The sequence below is a fragment of the Schizophyllum commune genome, assembly GCF_000143185.2.
Source record: "Schizophyllum commune H4-8 unplaced genomic scaffold SCHCOscaffold_1, whole genome shotgun sequence".
Lineage (NCBI taxonomy): Eukaryota > Fungi > Basidiomycota > Agaricomycetes > Agaricales > Schizophyllaceae > Schizophyllum > Schizophyllum commune.
Genome location: NW_026089538.1, coordinates 176,799 through 196,833, shown reverse-complemented (window position 1 = coordinate 196,833; position 20,035 = coordinate 176,799). Strand labels below are relative to the sequence as shown.

General features: G+C 56.0%; 7 protein-coding genes across 7 annotated transcripts; 2 read left to right on the top strand and 5 right to left on the bottom strand.

The window, feature by feature from the left end:
• Positions 1-1,676, bottom strand: SCHCODRAFT_02604104 (alpha/beta-hydrolase). The gene is made up of 5 exons (XM_003036285.2): positions 1,483-1,676; positions 1,137-1,427; positions 918-1,091; positions 829-870; positions 1-728 (listed from the first exon to the last, which is right to left on the bottom strand). Exons 1-5 carry the CDS (start codon positions 1,549-1,551, stop codon positions 228-230), a joined length of 1,077 nt encoding a protein of 358 aa, XP_003036331.2. The 5' UTR covers positions 1,552-1,676; the 3' UTR covers positions 1-227.
• A 626-nt stretch (positions 1,677-2,302) lies between these two features.
• SCHCODRAFT_02660745 (uncharacterized protein) lies at positions 2,303-2,905 on the top strand (the record flags this gene model as incomplete). Its single annotated transcript, XM_003035451.2, has 3 exons — positions 2,303-2,556; positions 2,610-2,676; positions 2,732-2,905. 3 exons carry the CDS (start codon positions 2,303-2,305, stop codon positions 2,903-2,905), a joined length of 495 nt encoding a protein of 164 aa, XP_003035497.1.
• SCHCODRAFT_01120318 (cytochrome P450) lies at positions 2,831-5,415 on the bottom strand (the record flags this gene model as incomplete). Its single annotated transcript, XM_003036286.3, has 16 exons — positions 2,831-3,155; positions 3,207-3,241; positions 3,293-3,397; positions 3,475-3,620; positions 3,675-3,864; positions 3,922-3,988; positions 4,047-4,276; positions 4,326-4,398; positions 4,456-4,470; positions 4,531-4,615; positions 4,666-4,699; positions 4,759-4,822; positions 4,899-5,034; positions 5,091-5,150; positions 5,202-5,242; positions 5,295-5,415. The coding sequence occupies 16 exons, from the start codon at positions 5,413-5,415 to the stop codon at positions 2,962-2,964; spliced, it is 1,596 nt and encodes a 531-aa protein (XP_003036332.1). The 3' UTR covers positions 2,831-2,961.
• Positions 5,416-5,829: 414 nt separating this feature from the next.
• SCHCODRAFT_02604096 (cytochrome P450) lies at positions 5,830-8,335 on the bottom strand. Its single transcript, XM_003036287.2, has 16 exons — positions 8,186-8,335; positions 8,101-8,138; positions 7,991-8,050; positions 7,808-7,943; positions 7,681-7,744; positions 7,589-7,622; positions 7,449-7,533; positions 7,380-7,394; positions 7,257-7,329; positions 6,976-7,205; positions 6,855-6,921; positions 6,611-6,800; positions 6,396-6,562; positions 6,240-6,344; positions 6,155-6,189; positions 5,830-6,100 (listed from the first exon to the last, which is right to left on the bottom strand). The coding sequence occupies exons 1-16, from the start codon at positions 8,310-8,312 to the stop codon at positions 5,910-5,912; spliced, it is 1,617 nt and encodes a 538-aa protein (XP_003036333.1). The 5' UTR covers positions 8,313-8,335; the 3' UTR covers positions 5,830-5,909.
• Positions 8,336-8,866: 531 nt separating this feature from the next.
• Positions 8,867-15,024, bottom strand: SCHCODRAFT_01169089 (cytochrome P450; the record flags this gene model as incomplete). The annotated part of the gene is made up of 22 exons (XM_003036288.2): positions 8,867-9,057; positions 9,109-9,143; positions 9,196-9,300; positions 9,352-9,518; positions 9,564-9,753; positions 9,804-9,870; positions 9,928-10,157; positions 10,212-10,284; positions 10,336-10,444; positions 10,547-10,601; positions 10,638-10,701; positions 10,757-10,892; positions 10,947-11,006; positions 11,052-11,089; positions 11,145-11,307; positions 11,750-13,144; positions 13,227-13,876; positions 14,288-14,354; positions 14,450-14,614; positions 14,687-14,749; positions 14,819-14,905; positions 14,959-15,024. The coding sequence occupies 22 exons, from the start codon at positions 15,022-15,024 to the stop codon at positions 8,867-8,869; spliced, it is 4,176 nt and encodes a 1,391-aa protein (XP_003036334.1).
• A 524-nt stretch (positions 15,025-15,548) lies between these two features.
• Positions 15,549-16,299, top strand: SCHCODRAFT_02604085 (uncharacterized protein). The gene is made up of 6 exons (XM_003035452.3): positions 15,549-15,714; positions 15,784-15,826; positions 15,880-15,891; positions 15,981-16,069; positions 16,132-16,154; positions 16,206-16,299. Exons 1-6 carry the CDS (start codon positions 15,698-15,700, stop codon positions 16,262-16,264), a joined length of 243 nt encoding a protein of 80 aa, XP_003035498.1. The 5' UTR covers positions 15,549-15,697; the 3' UTR covers positions 16,265-16,299.
• Positions 16,300-16,950: 651 nt separating this feature from the next.
• SCHCODRAFT_01147397 (cytochrome P450) lies at positions 16,951-19,437 on the bottom strand (the record flags this gene model as incomplete). The annotated part of the gene is made up of 12 exons (XM_003036289.1): positions 16,951-17,141; positions 17,197-17,231; positions 17,284-17,388; positions 17,447-17,613; positions 17,685-17,874; positions 17,929-18,059; positions 18,152-18,317; positions 18,390-18,508; positions 18,611-18,834; positions 18,893-19,028; positions 19,120-19,179; positions 19,294-19,437. The coding sequence occupies 12 exons, from the start codon at positions 19,435-19,437 to the stop codon at positions 16,951-16,953; spliced, it is 1,668 nt and encodes a 555-aa protein (XP_003036335.1).
• Between the last annotated feature and the right edge of the window lie 598 nt (positions 19,438-20,035).

Genomic DNA, 20,035 nt, shown 5'->3' with positions numbered 1-20,035 from the left:
CCCGCATAGAGCATACCAGGCCAGCTGAGACGATGTGCGCCTTCTGATCCAGGCGTCGACAGATCCCCGCCCTCTGGCCACTTCGTAAACAGAGCTACTAGCAACCAGAAATCCGACTATAATATACACTGTCGTAAACCCCTCTACACCACTTTACCCTCGCTGGCTACACCTCTCTACTCCCCAGAAAACCATAGCGACGACGACTAGCGATACCTAGCAGTCCGCTATACGTACTCCCAAGCGTAGCAGTCCACGCAATCGTCGTCCTCAGGAACCGCGGGAGGGACGTAATTCAAATCTACCCCGTCCTCAGGCTCCTCGCCCCCCTTCCCTCCACCTGGCCATCGAGGCCACCACCAGACGTCACCACCCTCTTCCCCGCCCTCTGACCGATCGCCTTCCCCGAGCTCCGGGTAATCGCCTGCGCCCGAGTGGCCATCTTCGCCCGAGGGATCACCCTTCCTTGTCTCTCCCTCCCGAGGCTGATCGCCCTCCCGCTCACCTCCATCCCCGGGCTTCGGCCCCGTCTTCGTCGCGTTCCACGGCTTCCCCAGCAGCTGATCTATGATCACCTTGATCGGATGCGTCCGTACATCCTGTGCCCACCCAAGCTCGGTGATCGTGTCGTAGACGATGCGCTGCCCAAGGTGGCAGCGGCTCTCCAGGGCGTAGCCGCCGATGGCGCACATGGAGGTCACGCCGGTGCACGCGCCCATGGGGATCGGCTGTGGGGAGGCGGCGTCAGTATGGAGTGAGAGGGGCGTTAGACGGAGTTCGAGGGAGAATAGGCGCCGAGAAATAGGCGCCCGTGGAATGACGACTTACGTCGGCGGTGTGGAAGACATGTGTTATGTGCAGGGTGGAGGGCTGCGCGGTGGTCAGCTTCGTTGGGCGAAGGACGGTGAGGGACATACAGGAGTCGGAAGATGCAAGCGTCGCGCTGCTAGACGATCCGCAGGGGTCTCGAAAGCGACGACAGGCGCGCCGAACGTCGCACCCATCAGCGCCGCGAGGGAGCCGCCCAACGAATGTCCAATAAGCCAGATGTTCGCGTCCGGGTACATGTAGGTGACGTTGTTGTACAAGTTCTGCAGGCAGTTAGCATGAAGACTCGCTACCTGTCGTGCACTCACCAGGCCGATCGGATAGAACAAGCTCTCGTCCACAAGCGACCGCTCCACGCACTCCTCGTCGCACTTGCCCCCGCCCTGCGCACACGGGCACACCGGTGTCCACGTCGGGCCCACCTTCGCGCAGCAGCACGAGAACAGGAGGTTGTCGTTGAGCTTGTCAAGCGTGCGCGAGGGCTCCCAGAGGCCAGTGGACGTGCCCTTGACGGAGATGACGACGGTGCTGTTGTCCGTGGAGACGAAGATATGGCCTCGGAAGCCTGCGGCGTCGGGCTCCCAGCCGAAGGGGAAGGTCTGATACGGGGACTGCAGTTAGAAGCTGGGAAGTACGATGGTTTATGTGACGCACGTTATTCCAGTCCTCGCCCAAGTCATACCACTCCTTGTTGCTGGGCTCGTAGTACGAGTTGTGCGTCATCTTCGCGAGCTGGAGGAGCACGTCGCGCCTCGTATAGTCAGGCCCGGGCACCTCCTCCGCGTCCCATCGTAGCGGCTCAATGTCCAAGGGATTGCGAAACCTGAACCGCGCGCTGTTGAACGCGGAGAACGACGAAGGTCGGTGGATGGTAACAGGCCGTGTCTGAATGATGCTCTGGGAGGAGGTATGAAAGGCCTGCGGCACGTCCGCGAAGATAACGCGCGGGTTCGTCGAGTTGGCTGCGACGCCATGGTGGTGACGGAGCTGGAACTCGAGGGCTGGTGGCTCAGGCGCAGGGGGTGGCGTGACGAGGTGTGTGGAGATGATTAGTGCCCTCAGCGCGGAGGGCAAGAGATCCCATAGCATTATTACGAGCGAAAGAGAATGAAAGTAAAGAACAAGCTGCAGTTACGCCACATTGGCGCCACATGCCGAATGGCGTCACTGCCATCCCATAAAAGGAAGGTATTGTTCTCCGTTCTTCAATGCCCTCGGATCTAGTTACTTATTGCTTACCCTATTTTTCTGGCTCTATGAGGTTCTATCGAGATATTTCCAGTTTGCAAAGCAGACTTGACCGGGATGACCTGTAAGTGTGGGAAGGAAAGTCACGATAAAGGCATTGGCATCATGTTGCAGATGCGAACTCCTGAACGACTTCATATTTTCATTGTCTTGGTAACAACTCCTGCGCTTATCTACTGGGCCGTCGCGCGCTCCAGTAAGCCTTCCGACCACTCCCTCTACTTCCATGGATTTTGAGCTTAGTGACCACGACTTCTACAACACGGTCCTCCTCGACTCTACGTCTCACAGAGCTGCTTATCGCACGAGCACCAAGCTCTTCCAAGTTGGAAAGCGATCTACGACGCTATATCGCGCTGCGCCCGACCAGCCTTCGGGCGAGGTGCTCATCGGCACGGTCATGCTCAGGGCTTTCTCAAGTCATGAGGTTGTGGTCAATGGGCGAGACGTGACGCCCGTCCGCATGGGGCTCTTCTCTAGGTGAGCATGATAAAGTCAAGAGATGCGCATGATTTCATGTGTACGACTGAAAGGTCCGAAACGTGGCTGGCCTCAGACGGGCGGCAATACAAGTGGAAGGTCGACCCAGGCGTGTTCACAGTGCGTGCCAGACATTTGCGATACGCAGAAGTCAGTCTGATTGCAGCGGGAACAGCTCGTGGACGATCAGACGAAAGAAATGATCGCCCTCTTCGAGCGGCACTTCTTCAGCACTAACAAGCTGTGTATCTTGCCGAAGGGGATGCATTTCGTTGACGAAATTGTTGCGACCGTCATCTATATGGACAGGGTGAAGCGACGCCGGGATCGTAAAGAGTCCACAATATGATTGTCTCCCTTGATTGTCCATGATGGATCTGCATGTAATGGAACAAGTGACATTGACTACTCGGCCATCGAGGCCAACCGCACGCGCAACGGGAGCTGCGTCCCTTTGTCGAGCTCGCCTTCGACCATCGGCGTCATGACACTATCGGCAGCTCCAGACCAGATCTTGACATTCGCGTCGACCTCGAACTGAAACTGGTCCAATAGCTCGACAAGGAACGCGGAGAGTTCGTAAATGGCAAAGCGCCATCCTGCAATTTCTTGTCAAGTGGGACAGATAATAAGGACGGAGTTCGGCTTACCCAGACATGCCCGATGTCCGCCGCCGAAAGTCAGGCTTTGCCGAACATCAGTACATGTGCATAGAAGTTGGCAGAAATCGACATACAGATTGCCGTATACACCGACGGTTGCTTGCCTAGCCACATGACCATCCTCCAGCCAACGCTCCGGATTGAACAAATCAGCGTCAGGCCCGAAGATGTCCTCATTCCTGTCGAGGGATGATTAGACACGCGGCGAACGGGCTGATACACAGTCGAGACCCGCCTGTTGTAAGCCATGACCGACAACCAGACTTTCTGTCCTTTCCTCACGATGATCTCTCGAACGAGCACGCCACCCTCGCCGATGACGGGCGTCAGCAATGGTATCAATCCGTCCTGCGTAGCCTGCTTCTGCAAGTTGTTTACGGTGGGGCGCATCCTGAGCGTCTCCTGAAAAGAGTGGAGGCTAGAATGAGGAGAGACGAGCGTCATCCCTCGGCGTACCTTGATCACCGCGTTCAGGTATGGCATGGAGTCGAGCGTGGCCGCGGTGAGCTCAGGTTCGTTGCGCTCCCGGCGCATGGTGCGAATTTCTTCGCGCAAACGATTTTGCATAGCTGGGTCTCGGGCAAGCTCGTACAGCGCCCAAGCTATGGCTGATGCGGTCGTCTCGTGCCCGGCGAGTATGAGAGTACTATAGTGCAGCCGTAAGCAAAACAATCACAGGATTCATGTCGGCAGGAAATCTCACCTCAGTTGTCCCAGCATTTCCTCGTCATTAAGCCGACTCTCGGCATCAGCGGACAGGTTTGCTTTCACTGTCGTAGAGGTCTGGTCAGAGAAATGCGGCCAGATGAGCACGAACAGGGAACGAACCTAACAGACTCATCACGTCGGTTCCAGTCCTGTCGGCGATGACGGCGGCTGACTTTTCCGCGATCAGCTGGGACGCTATACGCTCGCACGTCCACCTGACATCCCGCAGTATTGTGCGCCTCTTGTTTGGCATGAACGCGTTCCATAGCTGAATTATTTGGTTTGGCAGAAGTGTGACTGCCTGTCCCAAGAATATTTCCCAGTCACTCGGTCGGAGGCCCGATTTGACGCTGAGAGTGTTGATGAGTTGTGAGTTGACCGCAAGAAATGGCCACTTACACGAAGTTTCCAAACAATCTGGTGATCTCGTTGGGAGAGTCGCTTAATGCGTCGAACTCGTAGTCGAAGGCGGCTCAGAATGGACATGAATATACCGCGGGCTCGTCCGCGGGGAGTGAACGCTACTTACCTTCGCCAAGTGCATCTGTCCGACAGTACATCCTGATCAATACACGGCACACCTATCGTGAAAACTGTCACGAACCTAGCGTAGCTCGCACGGTCCAAAACATCATGTCGAGCTTAGCCTCCTCTTTGTCTTGCAGGGCTTCTACCCATAGTTCGGACATCTACTGGCGGTCGTCATTCTGCATCCTTACAGAGAACCTACAAGACGTACTCGTCGGGCCGTCTGAGCGAAGATTGGAATGTACCTGTGTGGCAGGCATCTCAATCAGCAAAGGACCAAGTTCGCAAGTATCAGCATACGCACGTTGTCACCGCGACGGCCCCGAAGCCAGGCTGCATAATACGTCGATGGCGCTTATGAACGTCGCCTACGAGATAGAGAGGCGGCAATTGGGCGAGATCATGAGCTCGATGTCCTCACACGTCCATCCGTGAGCTACGTACCCTTCGCAATCAATATGCTGCTACCGATGGAAAACCGTACAAACTCCTTCTTCTCGTCTGCCCTTTCGAATCCATAGTCTGCTCCCTGGAGAATGTATTGCGCCGCCTTGGGGTCGCAGACCCATAGCAGTCTTCGCTGAAGATGGTGTCAGAGTCTTCATTCATGGCCTTTGAAGTAGATGATGTGCTTACGCCAAAGGCCCCCTTAAGCTTCGCTGCGCCACCGTACGTCCGAAGCAGTTCCAGTTCGAGCTGTAGGACAGATCAGCAAGGATATACATGACAGTTTTCCGCAGGAAAGACCTTGCCAGCGTGAGCAGTGTTTGAACGCATGGGTAGGAACCCTGTCATCAGATCAATAACCTGCCATCTTGTGCACCTTTGAACAGAACGCACCTAGTATCCAGTGACCATGTCCCCGAAGGATTGAGATAGGGTGCAGTCTGCGTCGCATGTAGGCTACAAAAGCGGCGACGAAGATGACTAGTGCCGTCGAAGACACGAGAGTGAAAACCATGGTTAGTGAAGGCCCTGTTCCGAGGAGGAGCGCCGCTTATATAGGGGCGGCAGGGATATAGCACGGCTGTATGTGAAGCTTCAGCTAGACCTCTCACTACAGCATGCAGGCCCGTGTCCTGTCAGCTTCGTGAAGGGACTCGCATCCGCGGTGAGTGCTAAGAGGACGCTGGATCCGGCTGCGACAATGAGCGGATCGCCCAAGCTCGGTGGCGTAATTCGTTTGTTTAGGCCCGTTCATATTGACGTATATGATCTCTAGCAGTGAAGGGTAGGGTTAGACAGCAGTACGCGAACAGGGTGATGATAGGCGAGAACAAGGTGTATCCGGTAGTTGCCGGTCCACTTCTCGTGGTTTCGAAACCTGGCCGGAGTCACTCCGACGCAGTCTTGCGCTCCTCCCTAGCGGCTGAGAGGGCGTTACGTCCTGTGTAGATTGGCAACGATGACTTATATAGCATAAACAGGTTAACAAAATACTAGACTTGAAGCTGTTTATTCCGATGACGAAGCAATGCGCACGCGCAAAGGCAGCTGCGTCCCCATCTTGAGCTCGCCTTCGAGCATCGGCTGCATCACTCCAGAGAAAGCACGATATACCTTCAGATTCGGATCAACATCGAACTCGAATCTGTCCACGAGCTCAAAGAGGAAGGCCGACAGCTCGAGCACGGCGAAGCGCCACCCTACACGAAGTCGAATTAGCGTCGTCGAGAGGGCTACTTGTTGGGAATGCTCACCGAGGCATGCACGATGGCCGCCACCGAAGGTGAACCTAAGTGAGGTCAGATCCCACGATATGATCCGAATGGCTGATCCACGTACAGGTTGGCATAAACACCAACAGAGGCCTGCTTGGTGATGTGACCGTCCTCGAGCCAGCGGTCTGGGTTGTATTGATCGGCGTCTTGCCCGAAAGTGTCCTTATCTCTGCGTGAATGTAAGCACGCATCGCCCGAGGGATGATCAGCGATTGCTTGCCTGTTGTACGCAGCTATGGACAGCAGGATCTTCTGCCCCTTCTGCACCGGAACTTCCTGAATCATCTCGCCATCCGCACCCACGACGGGTCTGTGGAGAGGGACGACGTCGTCTACTGCGGCCTCCTTGGCGATCTGAGGGACGACTCCATGGAAGCGGAGAGTCTCCTGCACCCAAGTTAGTGACGAGCGGCCAATAGCGATGAAGCTCCTTGCCTTGACCACAGCGTCCAGGTAGGGCATCCCCTCGAACGTTTCCGCTGAGAGCTCCGGCTCGTCGCGCTCCCGACGAATGGTTCTGATCTCCTCTCGAAGGCGCTTCTGCGCACCAGGATTCCTGGCCAGCTCGAGCAAAGCCCAAGCGAGTGTCGTAGCCGTTGTTTCGTGGCCAGCAAGGATGATGGTGCTGATCCATACCGCCGTCAGCGAATATTATCGAGGATGGCCGAGGAATACAAACGTAAGCTGTCCAAGCATTTCCTGGTCGTTGAGTTGGCCCTTCGCGCCAGCGGAAGCGTTAGCCTTCACTTTAAAGGCCGTCAGGACATGCAGAATAGAGCGACTCCAGCGGGTAGACTGACCGAGAAGGCTCATGATATCGTTGCCCGTCTTGTCAGACAGGAGCGCCGACGACTTCTCAGAGATGAGGTGATGGGCCGTACGCTCGCAAACACTCCTCGCGCCTATCATGATGGCGCGCTTCTTGTCAGGGATGTATTCGTTCCACATCTGGATTAGCTTCACAGGCAAGAGCGCCACCGCCTCCTGCAATAAAATCTCCCAGTTGCTGGGCATGAAGCGTGTCTTCGCGCTGCAACGGATCATGAGAATCGTCGACCGATGAACAAGCAGGAATACACACAAGAAGTTCGAGAAAACCTTAGATAGCTCGTTCGACATGTCATCGAGCGCGTTGAAGTGATAGTCAAAAGCCGCTGCGGAAGTTCGTCAGCCATATGGAGGTCTCTCCCGAAGGAGTATCTACATTCGCCGAGAGCATCTGAAGGCGAGTTAAGTAGGCCACGAAAGAGATGAGGGGCAGAAGAATACTGACCAAGTGTAGCCCGTCCGCTCCAGAACGGCACATTGATGATGGCACCCTCTTGATCGTGCATACTTTCGACCCATTTGTCGCCCATCTGTAAGGGATCGAAGTTGGTTGCAGTGGAGAGCTTCACGAGTGCAGAAACATACCTTGGCCGCCTTTCGAGCAAAGGAAGGGACGTAACTGGTGGAAGTCATTGAATGAGACGCAATTCAGCGAGGAAGAAGGAAGGTGCACTCACGTCTTACTTTCGTTGGTACCAAATCCGGGGAGCATGATGCGACGCATGCGCCTATGGGTATCGCCTGCGCAAATGGCAAATCAGCAACACAGAATGACACGGATTGGCCGCGGTAATCCAACAATACCTTCCGCGTTCAGGACGCTCGCGCCGAGAATGAGACGCGATTGCTCCTTGCGCTCGGAGGCCCTGATGAACCTGTACCCGCCTCCTTGCGCTACGTATTGCACGGCCTTGGGATCGCAGATCCACAGGAGCCTTTCCTGGAATATTGTCAGAGACGTATCAGCATGTCGTGTATAAACCGTACCCCGAACGCTCCGTCTAGCTTAACAGCTCCGCCATATTTCTCCTTGAGGTCGAAGTCCATCTAAGGAAGATGGTAAGGTTTGGCCAGTATGCACGATGGAGTGGACGTACTTCGCCAGCGGCGGAGCGCTGAATGGTGGGTTGATGCCCTGGAATGCCTTGAGACGATCGAACGTGGTCACGTCGGAATGCATACCCAGCAACCAATGGCCTTGCGCAGGGCCAGGAAGGGACGCAATCGAAGTATTCCTGCGTCGAACATAGGCCACGACGGCAGCAATGACGATACCAGTCGCTGTGAGGGGAAGAAGAGGAGAATTCATGGCGCTAAGACGAAGACCTTCTCCCTCGCACGTATTTATGGTGGTTGAGAAGCGCGAGAATCTGAACTCTGCTTACGCGCTTAACTGCAGTGAACCCTCCCGATCTGCTACGGATACGTGTCGTCACGCAGGATGTGGGACTACTACACAGGTGAAGTCTTGTCACTGGCCGACGCGCAACGATCTGCAGTCATGATAGGTAGTGTAAGGTTCATCGGGAGGCGGCAGAAGTCCGACACTCTGTGGGGAAGATGGTCAGTGACATGCAAACCAGCGTGGGTCAGGGAAGGGTTCTCACCATATCTACATGCACTCGCCTACGGTGAGAACTGCTGACCCGCCGAGAAACTCACGAATGAGCCTCATTGATCCATATGAAGCCAACGGCGGTCGTATGCGGTGCGGAGACGGAACGCGGAGAGGGCTGACAAGATTTCTGCTTACCGCCGACCGATTTTCTTCGTGCGACAGCACGAAAGGTCGGGCATGAAGGTGGATGGACGTGCAAGTAGGGTGAAAACATGAATGGCGGTTGCTATGCAGAAGAAGTTCGATTACTCCGAGAACGCGGCATGTCTCACGAACAGCGGTAACTGTGTCCCTTTATCCAGCTCCCCTTCCAACATGGGTACCATGACCGCCGCGGCCCCTCGGTGAACCCGCAGGGTTGGGGAGATTGCGAAATCGAAGCGATTGATGAGTTCGAACAGGAAAGCAGACAGCTCGAGTACGGCAAACCTCCAGCCTGCGCTCATCGTTAGGTAGTGCCTCGAGCTGATACAAGGACTCGCTTTACCTAGACAGCCTCGATGCCCACCACCGAAAGTCAAGCTAGGTGAGCATAATGAGCGACACTGCGGACACGAAGACAACATGCCCTCACAGGTTGCCATACATCCCAATAGACGCTTGACGATTGACGTAGCCGGGCTTCAGCCACCGTTCTGGGTTGTATTGGTCGGCGTCTGGGCCAAAGATGGCCTTATTTCTGGGTAGCGCGGAGTCAATAGTTGGGATTCTTCGAGAAATAGACGCCTACCTGTTGTACGCGGCAATGGAAATAAGCACCCTCTGACCTTCGAGGACAGGTATCTCATAGATAGATTGTCCACGGCTATCGACGATGGGCTCGCCAAGAGGAACAACGTCCTCGCGTGCCGCCGTGCGGGCGGTATTGTAGACTGGCGCGTGGAATCGAAGTGTTTCCTAAGGGCGGTCAGACACCTGGCCCCCGATAGCGAACCAGCAGACCTTCACTACAGCAGTGAGGTAGGGCATGCCATCGAATGCGGCGGCAGAGGGTTCGGACGAGCCCGATGTTGCGCGGAAGGAGCGAAGTTCCGTGCGAAGCCGTGTCTGTACGTCTCGATATCGACAGAGCTCATACAATGCCCATGAAAGGGTGTTCGCGGTGGTCTCGTGTCCAGAGAGAATCATGGTGCTATGGGAAAGCCTTTCAGTCGGGGCCCGATAAGCGGCGAGCGAGCCTACAGCAGCTGAGCGAGGAGTTCTTCCTCGTCAAGGCGATCGTCAGGGTCCGCAGAGGCGTTCGCTTGCACTGCAAAAATTGGGTTAGCCAATCGCCCAGTAGTCGCAGGGAGAAGTGAGAAGCTACCTAGGCGGCTCATGACGTCGGTCCCGGTCTCTCCCGCCTGCAATGCGGACAGCTTCCTGGCGACCAGGTCGCGCGCAATAGGCTCAGCGACTGCCTTGCACCGAGCGGCATGAGCGCGTCGTCGATTGGGAACGAAGTCGTTCCAATATTGGACGAGAATGCTGGGTAATCTCCCGATGGCTTCAGCTATGAATATCTCGTAGTTAGAGGGGTTTCGACGCGTCTTAGACCTAGTCATCAATGAGCCAATGCAAAGGAACTTCCTCCAAGTCGGCTATGCGTACAGGAGGTTATGGTAGACTTTCGCCATTGCGTTGTCATCATCGTCAAGCGCGTTGAAGTGGTAGTCGAAGGCGGCTACAGGAACAGTCAGTGGAAAGTGCAACATGCGGACCATTCGAGGCCTACCTTCTCCGAGTGCGTCTAAACCGTGGATAAGCTTTCGAATGCTCTGGAAATCTTTTGCTACGAGACTTGCCCAAAGTCGCGCGCGCTGTCCAGAATGGGACATCGCACACTGTAACGTCCTTGTCATGCATGAGGTCCGCCCATTTGTCAGCCATCTAAGCACCCTCGTAAGCCTATACGGTTCCTAACACCATTTAACGGGGGAACTTACCCGCGCGGCCTTCGCGGTGAAAACAGACACGAAACTAAAGATTTTCATCATTGACCTGCAGGACGGGAGTGTCAGGGGAATTGCTACCCACGAGTTGACCTCTACGCTGCTTAGTCCTGGTACCATGATACGCCTGTGGCGCTTATGGTCGTGGCCTAGGGTTGTGCCATTAGTGCCGCGTTAGTCTAGTCGCGCCACACGCCAGCTGACCTTCCACGGTGAGGATCCCCTTCCCCAAGAGCTGCCTTGACACCTCCTTGCGGTCCGATGGCCGTATGAAGCTATAGCCCGACGTTTGGACGACGTACTGAGCTGCGACCGGGTCGGATATCATCAGAAGCTGTTCCTGCGAAAGCGTGCTCAACGGACGAAGGTGCGACGGTCTACTGGAAAAGCTCACTCCGAAGGCACCATTGTACTTCACGACACCGCCATAGCGTTCTTGCCAGTCAAATTCCATCTGGAGAAGAGTGAGTGAGAGTATTCGTATGATGGACTGACCTACTTCTGCGGCAGGAGAACGAAGCAGTTCAGGGAGGTTTCCTGAGGTCAAACAGTGTCAACCGGTGTATACACATGTTCATAGACGACGACGCACCAAGCAGGAGACTGTTGGAGCTTGGTCCGGGTACATGGCGCAAGAGCCGACGCTTGCGCCACATTCCAAGTGCATAACGAACTAGAGAAACGGCTGCAACGGTCAGTACGATCAACAAGGGAATCTTCATGATCAAAAGCGAAGAGCGAGACAGTCGGAGAAGCTATGCTGTTATATATCAGACCAGGGAGACCCCTTGCCTTTACGAGCATACAGGGCCCCAGCGGCTAACAGTCATGAAGAAGCGCAAGCTTGACATTTGGTGCTGAGGACCTGAATTGCACAGTGGCGCGGACCTTGAACCAGAGGAGAGCATGGTATAGATGGCCCGCCATTATGCGAAGACCATCGGATAGTCATTCAATCGGCGGACAGCTATCGGAACAGCGAATAGTAATCTGATGGCTGCGAATCCCATTGGGCTACACGGTTCGCAAGGAGCTTGAGCACGCACGGGAAGCAGTCGAGGGTTGATACATACTAGCAAGTGTACAGGAGGAATATCAGAGTCTCGTGGAACAGAACGTGAGCATAGCGCAAGCAAGGGAACCACATCGCGTACGAGCAGAGCAAAGCAAGACACCCCTTCACCCAAATCCCCCCACCCCATCCACCTGATCGCTCCCGAACGTGTCATTCAACCACGCCAGCGGATCCACGTCCTCCTCAATCCTCCGGCTCGCCGCCTCGAGCTTGTCCTCGAACTCGAGCTGCGAGTTGTACTGGAACCCCGGATCGCCCTGCGAATTGTACTGGCTTGCGGGTGGCATGGACTCGCCCAGGATGACATCGTCGAAGCTGCTGCTCGGGCCGTTCTGAGAGCGGCCGGTGCCCATGTAGTCGTCGTCGCCGCCCGTGTTATGCTGGGAGTGGCCGGTCCCATTGTGTTCGCCTTCACCCTGATTCGACCCATTATGCGTCACGTTGTCTGGCGCCGTCGACGTGAACGGAGGGTCGAACATCCCACCAAAGGACGCGAAGGGTTGCCCCTGCCCGGGCTCAAAGCTCGACCCCGAGCTCTGCTTCACCGCGGGGTGGCTGCCTTGTAAGGACGCGATGTGGCTACCCTGGACTGACGCAATGTGGCTACCCGCGAAGCGACTGTCCGCGATGTGACTGCCCTGCGTGCGCGCCCCATGGGTATCCGTCGGCGAGCTGGCTATGGTAATGGCGGATGCAGAATGAACAAAGAAGGGAGCACCGGACTGAGCAATGAAAGGGTCTGGCGACGGAGGTCGCGGTTCGGGGATGGTATCGGGCGTAGGTACTGGAGGCTGGGCTGCTGGAGGCTGAGGAGCGGGATCTTGGATTGGTGAAAGATGCAGTGCACGAGGCTCACGTTGCTCATCGTCGTAGTTAATGTTGTCTGGCGGCTTGCGAGTGACGGGCGTGAAGACGAAGTTCGTCGCAGACGACCGTCGACGTTTCCTCGGTGACGCCTTCTCCGGGGATGCTGTGCGCTTCGCAGATAGCAGGTCGGTGAGCGTAGGCGGTTGTGGTGCGGACGTCTTCCGCTCAGAAGGATTCGCCCCGCCATTCGGATCCCCCATACCACTAGGCGACCCTATTGACGCAGGCCGGTACAGTCGCTCGTCCGTTTCCTCAAGAGGCACGTCGTCTTCCGTCCGCGCGCGCTTGGACGGCTGCTCGGGAGTCGCAGGCCTTCGCCGCTTGCCCCTCAACGGCGTCGGGCTCGCGCGCGGTCCCAATCCCAATCCGGGGATAGACGACGATGAAGCAGCATGTGCAAGCGGAACAGATTGAGCATTCACGAGCGGAACAGATCCTAACTCTGACTGTATGCATGTAGGCGGCGAGGGCGGGAGGTAGGGCAAGGGGAAGGGTGCATGCTTAGGTGAGAGTGCGACCGGCGGTGAGAGCGCCGCTCGGGAAGGGAGGGGGAGTATGGGTGATGGCTTGCGTCGGACTTTCACTTGATCGTCCGGTTTGGGGGTCGAGGTGATGACCTGCGAATTGGGGAAGGAGGGCGGGAGGTAGGACTGAATGAACGATGTGGTAGAAGTAAACAAACAAAGAAACATAGTGAGTAAGGGCATTGATAGGCATAGCACAATGACGCACTGATACGTCGAAGTTTGAGATTCGACACGGCGCTTTCGAGGGGCGCGCCGCGGTGTCGCGCTCGATGGAGAGCTGCCACGCATTGATCTTGCGCTCTGCTTCCCTCCGCGCCAGCCACGCCTCCGACTCCTCGGGTGTCTTGAACATCTTAGGCCAGCCATTCTCCGGCGGCTCTGCGGGTACAAGGGACGAGCGCCTGATAATGTACGTCGGCTTGCCGATCGACGTCGAGGTTCTGAGCAGCGTCGTGAGTTTGTGCCATCCCCCGTATGCAGGATTGCCCTTCGATGCTCTGATAATCGTCCGGACTGCGTCCTGCAGTGATGGAGGTGCAGGCTTCCCCTTCTTCTTTCCCGGGGACTCAGCGATCGCGGGTGACGGACTTCGGGAGCGGGGGACCTCCGGAAATTGCCTGAGGGCTTCTCGTGTCTTCTCCAGATGCTGTACATACTCGTCTGGGCTTAAGTTATCGATATAGGAAACTGATGCGTAGGAAGCCGATGACGAAGTTGAACGAGATCGCTTTGGGACCCTGAGGCGAGCTGCGACACCAGTCTTGTTTGCGGCGCGTCTTGATTTCATCGCATCCCAGTCGTCATTTATCAGAGTCGAGAAAGACAAGGGAAAGCCGCACACGGACGCGGTGCGGCCTGGAAGTATGAGGGGCTGATGGGGGACGAGGACAAGACGTAAATCCGCGCTTGGACTCCCTAATTCGGACATGCACGTGATTGCATTTGGCAGACAAGATGATCCTTGAAAATGGCATTTTATGGCCGCCCTGTGTCGCGAACTGGCTCAACGACAATAAGCTTTGTGTATGAACATTGCTAGCGGAATGAAGAGGATGTGCATCGAAACAATCCGACGCTGTCTGCGTCGAGTAAACATGCGGCGAGTCAATAGCAGGACATAGTGCAATCTGATCCGGTGAGCAAAGCTCGGGGCCGTCATAACACAGTCTGTGAGGCTGGAGCAGACCTTTGACGCACCCTTTCAGTGTCCTTATCATGATGCGAAGATCCAGACAGGAGCTCGCGAGCTGCCGCAGGGCCACGCACCGTCAGCGTCAGCATTCAGAACCTGCAACGCAGGCATGAATGTGATGATGTCTCTCGACAAAGGGATCTGGCGAGGGCAATTAGCATCGGCCCCGAGCGCTGATGTGACAGACCATCTAAACCAACATCATACATATCCCCTTTTGATCAAGCAAAGGAAACCGCTTTTGGCCGTTTGCGAGGGGCCTCCGTCGCGTCACCCGAGACGCCAGACGGGGCGGGCGCCTCAGCGCCATCAGGCTCAGGCTGGGAACGCTGCTTCTTCAGTTTCGTTCTCTTCTTCTTCGTTTGAGCCTTCTGGGCAAGAAGCGCGGCCTTCTTCTCCTTCTAATGACGCCTAATCAGTATACCTCACCTCGGGAGGCAATCAGAATATATCCGGAGGCACTGCCCACTCACTAATCGGACGCGAGAGGCCGACTTGCTCTTCGAGCGAGGTGCATTCGAGGGTCCTTGGCCAGCCTGCGCATTCAACAGACAGTAATCTAGACGTCAGCAAAGCCCAAAGACGTGCACTTCAAACGTCCCTACCTCCGAGACCTCTTGATGGTGTTTGATTTTCTCGTGCGCCTTCTCCTCTTGCGCCTCCGCTATGGAAGCAGCCAGAGCCACGGCGTCCTAAAATATTCCATCATCAGCGGAGGAGACAAGAGCGCAATGTGCTGACTCACATTACCGTCTGCGAGAAACCGTTTGCGCGTCCTGCCCGCCGACGGAGGCTCGGTTCGAGGTGCCATGGGGGCTCAGGTCAACACCGCAAAATAAGGCGCGATCAGCCGCTTTGATCAACCCGTGCGAAATGTTGAACTTGCCACCCGCCTCGAAATGTTATGCGCCGCGCCTCCATCTATTCGCGCACAAACGCAAAAGGGGGCACACTGTTTATCATCCGCCCCTGATGCCCATCATCGGCGTCTGCGCGCGGCCGCCTGACTCACAAGCACCCGCCGCGCCCCTCGCCACAGTTGCGCGACCGCGTCTTGACGTCAGGCAGGCGGGAGATGGGGGTGTCTGGGCCGCGTGCGTGGGCGAGTTCCGATTATCCTGCCTTACTGGGTTGCCGCTATCGTGCCCGCGTCGAGTGGATCTCGTCAAAGCAGTGAACAAGTCGCGTCTCAGCTGCGTAGGCACTGGCCTCGAGTCGCCTGAGTACTGTCGTAGCTCGGTCCCTCGGCCGCTCGAAACCGTCTCGGGTGGGCTGGAAGTATGTGTGGCTAGACGGAGGGACTCCGAGGGAGTGCTTAAAAAGTGGCAGCCACTGAAGAGTGAGACCTCATCTTCATTCGTCTCTTCGACTTGTCTTCTGTCCGTCTCCCGTACCTTCACTTTCTTGTCCATTGTTGTCTTTCCTTGTACTCTTCTTCCTCTCTATCCTTCCATTCCTCGCTTTCGTAACTTATTCCTATCATTATGTGCCGCTTCCGCCAGTAAGTCCACTCTCACCTCAACTTCCTTCCCTTTCTCCCGTGCGGTGTCAACTCACCTGCCCACCACAGAGTCTGCAACGTCTACAACCGCTGCGGCCATGCAGAGAACCTGGTAGGCCCGCCCATCTCCGCCCCCTCCGCTCTCAACTCACCCACCGTCGACAGACCGACCAACTGGTAAAATTCCGAATTCCCCACATCGCGCCCCGCACCAATCTAACCTGTCTCCTCTCCTCTTCACCCCACTCTTCTTCTCCTTCTTACAGATCCAATGCGACTCCCGCACCTGCAAGTTTAGCCCCAACCACCCGGCTAATTGCAAGCCGCCCTCGTGCACGAAGACCTGCTTCCAGTAGTAAGAATATGCTCGCTTGCGCCTTGGTCACCGAATTTGCTAACGATGTATCGAATTCTCAGCAAGCAGTACCCTGAGCAGTTCTGTACGTTTCTGCGTCTCTCGCTGCCGATTGATATTGACACGCACTCTGTAGCTCCGCATATCGATGCCTATTGCCCCAAGTGCGCTGCCAAGCTTGGTCGCAGCCGCTAAACGCATCCCCGCCTATAATGGGGTGGGCCGGCAGAATACGCGTCTGTCGGGCTCGGAGCCAATGCGATGATCCTTCGTCACGCCCGCTCCCTACGACGCCCAGCCAACTCTCATATCGGACTCTGCTGTCTACACTAATTTATTCACCCACGGACCTTCGCCACGGACTTTCGCCGCATGACCCTCTCGCTACATCGCTATTTATTGCTACTTAGGACCTGATCTTTCTAGTCACTTCGTAATGCTTATGATGGACCCGACGACTATTTTATCCGCACCACGGGCTTGAGCTGGGATTCGCGAGGAGGGAAATTGAACTTGAACATGCGGCACCGGACGAGCACGTGATTTACTCCAACCGTGACGGTCACTGCAGACCGCCGGACGAAAGGCATTTCCCCACGGCATCCACCAAAGATTAAATGGAAAAGAGAAAAAAACAGAACGACCAGCCGTCGGACGTATATTCATAAAGGCACTCTTAGATTGACGCCAGTAAATCCCAGTCCGAATCAGTCAGCTTCAACGAAGTATCCCCAGGTTCAGGTAAGTTCCAAAACGCCGAATCCGCGGTCGCAAGTTCGGACACGCGCAGATCGAGCAAGACATAGAGATATTCCTGCCTCGTGAACGCGGCCTGAGGTTGGCCAGATCGTACGTTGCGAATTTGGCCATAAATCCGCGCTCTACTGCGGCGCTCGCTTCACATGCAGCGGGAGCTGCACTCCCTTCGCTGTCTCTCCCTTCATCATCGGAAGCGCAACGCCCGCTGCGCCGCGATACACCCTCGCTATGATGTCTGGCGAGACGCTGAACCTGAATTTGTCGACGAGCTCGATGATGAACGCGGACATCTCTAGGACCGCGAAGCGCCAGCCTGTGAAGGGGTCAGGCTGCTTCAATTCGCAGATCGGCCCTCCTCGCTGACTCACCGAGGCATCCTCGGTGCCCGCCCCCAAAGGTGAGTCTGGTCGGATGTCAGTACTTCGTGAGGGTAGCACAGGGTTCCATGGACTCACAAATTACTGTATATCCCGCCGCCGGCGTGCTTATTAACGCAGCCCTCCTGCAACCACCGCTCAGGGTTGAAAATGTCTGCGTCAGCGCCGTACAGTGCCCGCTCTCTGCATGGGCGTGTAGGTGTCAACCATCGGCGCTGATGAAAGTGGGATATAGGCTCACCTGCTATACGCCGCGATAGATATCGCGATGTATTGACCCTTTGGCACTGCGATCTCGAAGATGGGCCGGCCATGCTGATCAAAGAGTGGACGCTCCAGAGGGATCACGTCGTCCTTGGTGGCAGTACGCGATGTGCTGTATACAGGCGAGTGAAAGCGAAGGATTTCCTGAGGCGGAATCAGCTTTCCCCATTCGCATCCTCCCTTCGACAGCGCTGTCGCTCAGACCGCTCACTCACCTTGACCACCGCATTCAGGTAAGGCATCGCCTGGATGGCTTCCGCCGTGAGATGGACGTCGTCCTTCGAGGCGCGGACGCCGCGAATTTCGGTACGCAGTCGGGATTGTATATCCGGCCGCTGCGCGAGCTCGAAGAAGGCCCACGAAAGGGCGTTGGCGGTGGTCTCGTGACCCGCGAGGAGGATAGTTCTACGAAACGCCGCTCAGTCACTCAGGAGATGCGCAACAAACGAGCAGGCTCACAGAAGCTGCGCATAAACCTCGTCTTCGTCCAGGCGGGCCTTCGGCTGCGCGGCCGCGTTGGCTCTGACTGTCAAGGGTACCACAGGTGAGCGAACGAAGGAGCTGCGAGCAGCGTCTACGTACTTAGCCGGCTCATCACATCGTTGGCGCGCTCTTGCGTCTCATCACCGGCGTCTAGCTCATGGCTAGCACCTTTGGCCATCGTCGATGTGTGTCTTTCCACTAGCTCTCGCGCTACATCTTCTGCGGCCTCTCGACATCGCCTCATGTAGGCGATGCGCGCATCCGGTACGTGATCATTCCACCAGCGCATGAGAGGTTTCGGGACAAGGGCTAAGGCCTCATCTAGGAATATTTCGAGGTTTGTAGGGGTGAGTCGAGTTTTCGTGCTGAATAGAAGCGTTGATTCAGAATGGGTGAAGGATTGCATACAAGAAAGTAAGAGGGAACTTAGCACGTACAATAGATTATAATAAACGCTGACTAGCTTATTTCTAGTCGGGTCTTCGAGTGCATTAAGCTGGTAATCGAAGGCCGCTGATCGTAACATGAGTGATGATCGCGGACGATATAGATCGTACTACCGACCTTCGCCTAGTGCGTCTGTTGGTAGTATGTGCGTGTCAGCTTAATTCTCGTGATTGAGCAGTAATCGATACCCGCCGAGCGTCGCGCGCGCCACCCACGAGGGGATGTCGACTACTATGCCTTTGTCGTCGGGCATTGATTTGGCGATCATGTCGGCCATCTGAGTGATGGGGTATTGGTTGTGTCGGATGTGGAAGAAGACCGTGGAAATGGAAAATACCTGCGCTGCCTTGGCCGCGAATGAGGGCACGAAGGAGTTGGCCTGGAGGCTGCCGAAGCTGGGTAGCATGATGCGCCGCTGTCGTCTGTGATCGTCGCCTGCGATGGGTGACTGTCAGTACGCTTGAGCTCATAGAAGAAGAACGAAACGGCTCACCCTCGACTGTTAAAATTCCCTTGCCGATGAGCGTACGCATGGGCTCCTTCTTGTCCTCCGTGCGCACGAAGCCGTACCCGGCGGTCTGCATGATGTAGTGGAGGGCTTTGGGGTCGTTGATGAGGAGGCGTTGCTCCTGGTCACGGCGTTAGTAGCGGCGGAACGAGGAAGAGGAATGCTTAGGGCGATATTCAGGGTTGTGAGTGGTGTATGAAAGAAATGCACACCCCGAAAGCCGCGCTGTACTTGACGACGTTGCCGTATCGTCGGATCCACCCGAGGTCCACCTGCGCGATGGTCAGTGATAAAGGGTAACAAGGCAATGTAATGCACACCTCGGCGGCTGGGGACCGCAAGAGTAGAGGAAGGTGACCTTGGAAGTCGTCAGATGGGCGCTTCACGGGATACGATCGATACGCACCCAGCAAGAAGTGTCCGCCGCCTGGCCCTGAGATGTGTGCGAAGGCGAGACGCCGATGGTAGAATTTGTACAGCAAGGGGACAAGGATGGAAAGCAAAAGGGCAGGGTAAGTGATACGAGGCATCCAGGAAAAATTGTCGACGACGCCCATGCTGTTGTCTCGCTAAGTGGTCGGCTATATTTCGAGTAGTTGGCCTCTTATATGATTGTCGACACGTAAAATGAACAAGAAAGAATTGCGAGCGCTGACAAAACGCGCGAGGAAAGCGGCCGATGAGCCCAGGGCAACGGCAAGTGGTCTAAGCCGTGACATCTAGCCTCGATGGAGGGAGCTCCCGATACCATGGGAACATTGGCCTTCATATGGAGGGCGAAATCCCGGAGGAGAGCGACACAAATTGAAACCCAGCGCTCGAGGCGGTTGTCAGTATCCGAAACAAGTCAAGGTCCGTGGGCCCTCTGTAGGGGTATAGCCTGCCACACCTTGGAGAGCTCGTACAGGCCCGAATGTGGCGAAAGTGTCGATCTCGTGCGGCGAAGGGCGTGACATCGAGAACGCCCGACGAGAGGAGAAGATAAAGACCCACGGTACCCCGACGAACAATGTGCAAGCGCCGTTTTCCTGCTCAGCAAGGGTTGACAGGGATCGGACTGACCCGTTGGTAGTATTGGCACGCACCGGTCGTGCATGGAGTTGAGGCGTTGACAATTTTCCTTCGCAA

What these genes read in the sequence shown, in the direction of transcription:
- SCHCODRAFT_02604104 (XM_003036285.2), bottom strand. Translation starts at nt 1,551, where the DNA reads ATGACGCACAACTCGTACTACGAGCCCAGCAACAAGGAGTGGTATGAC. An exon ending in TGGGCGAGGACTGGAATAAC is followed by an intron (nt 1,428 to 1,482) that starts GTGCGTCACATA and finishes TCCCCGTATCAG; the next exon opens with ACCTTCCCCTTCGGCTGGGA. An exon ending in ATGTCTTCCACACCGCCGAC is followed by an intron (nt 729 to 828) that starts GTAAGTCGTCAT and finishes GCCTCCCCACAG; the next exon opens with CCGATCCCCATGGGCGCGTG.
- SCHCODRAFT_02604096 (XM_003036287.2), bottom strand. Translation starts at nt 8,312, where the DNA reads ATGAATTCTCCTCTTCTTCCCCTCACAGCGACTGGTATCGTCATTGCT. An exon ending in AAGGTTTTCTCGAACTTCTT is followed by an intron (nt 7,206 to 7,256) that starts GTGTGTATTCCT and finishes GATCCGTTGCAG; the next exon opens with CGCGAAGACACGCTTCATGC. An exon ending in CGATATCATGAGCCTTCTCG is followed by an intron (nt 6,922 to 6,975) that starts GTCAGTCTACCC and finishes CGGCCTTTAAAG; the next exon opens with TGAAGGCTAACGCTTCCGCT.
- SCHCODRAFT_02604085 (XM_003035452.3), top strand. An exon ending in ACGAAGACCTGCTTCCAGTA is followed by an intron (nt 16,070 to 16,131) that starts GTAAGAATATGC and finishes TCGAATTCTCAG; the next exon opens with CAAGCAGTACCCTGAGCAGT. An exon ending in GCAGTACCCTGAGCAGTTCT is followed by an intron (nt 16,155 to 16,205) that starts GTACGTTTCTGC and finishes CGCACTCTGTAG; the next exon opens with CTCCGCATATCGATGCCTAT.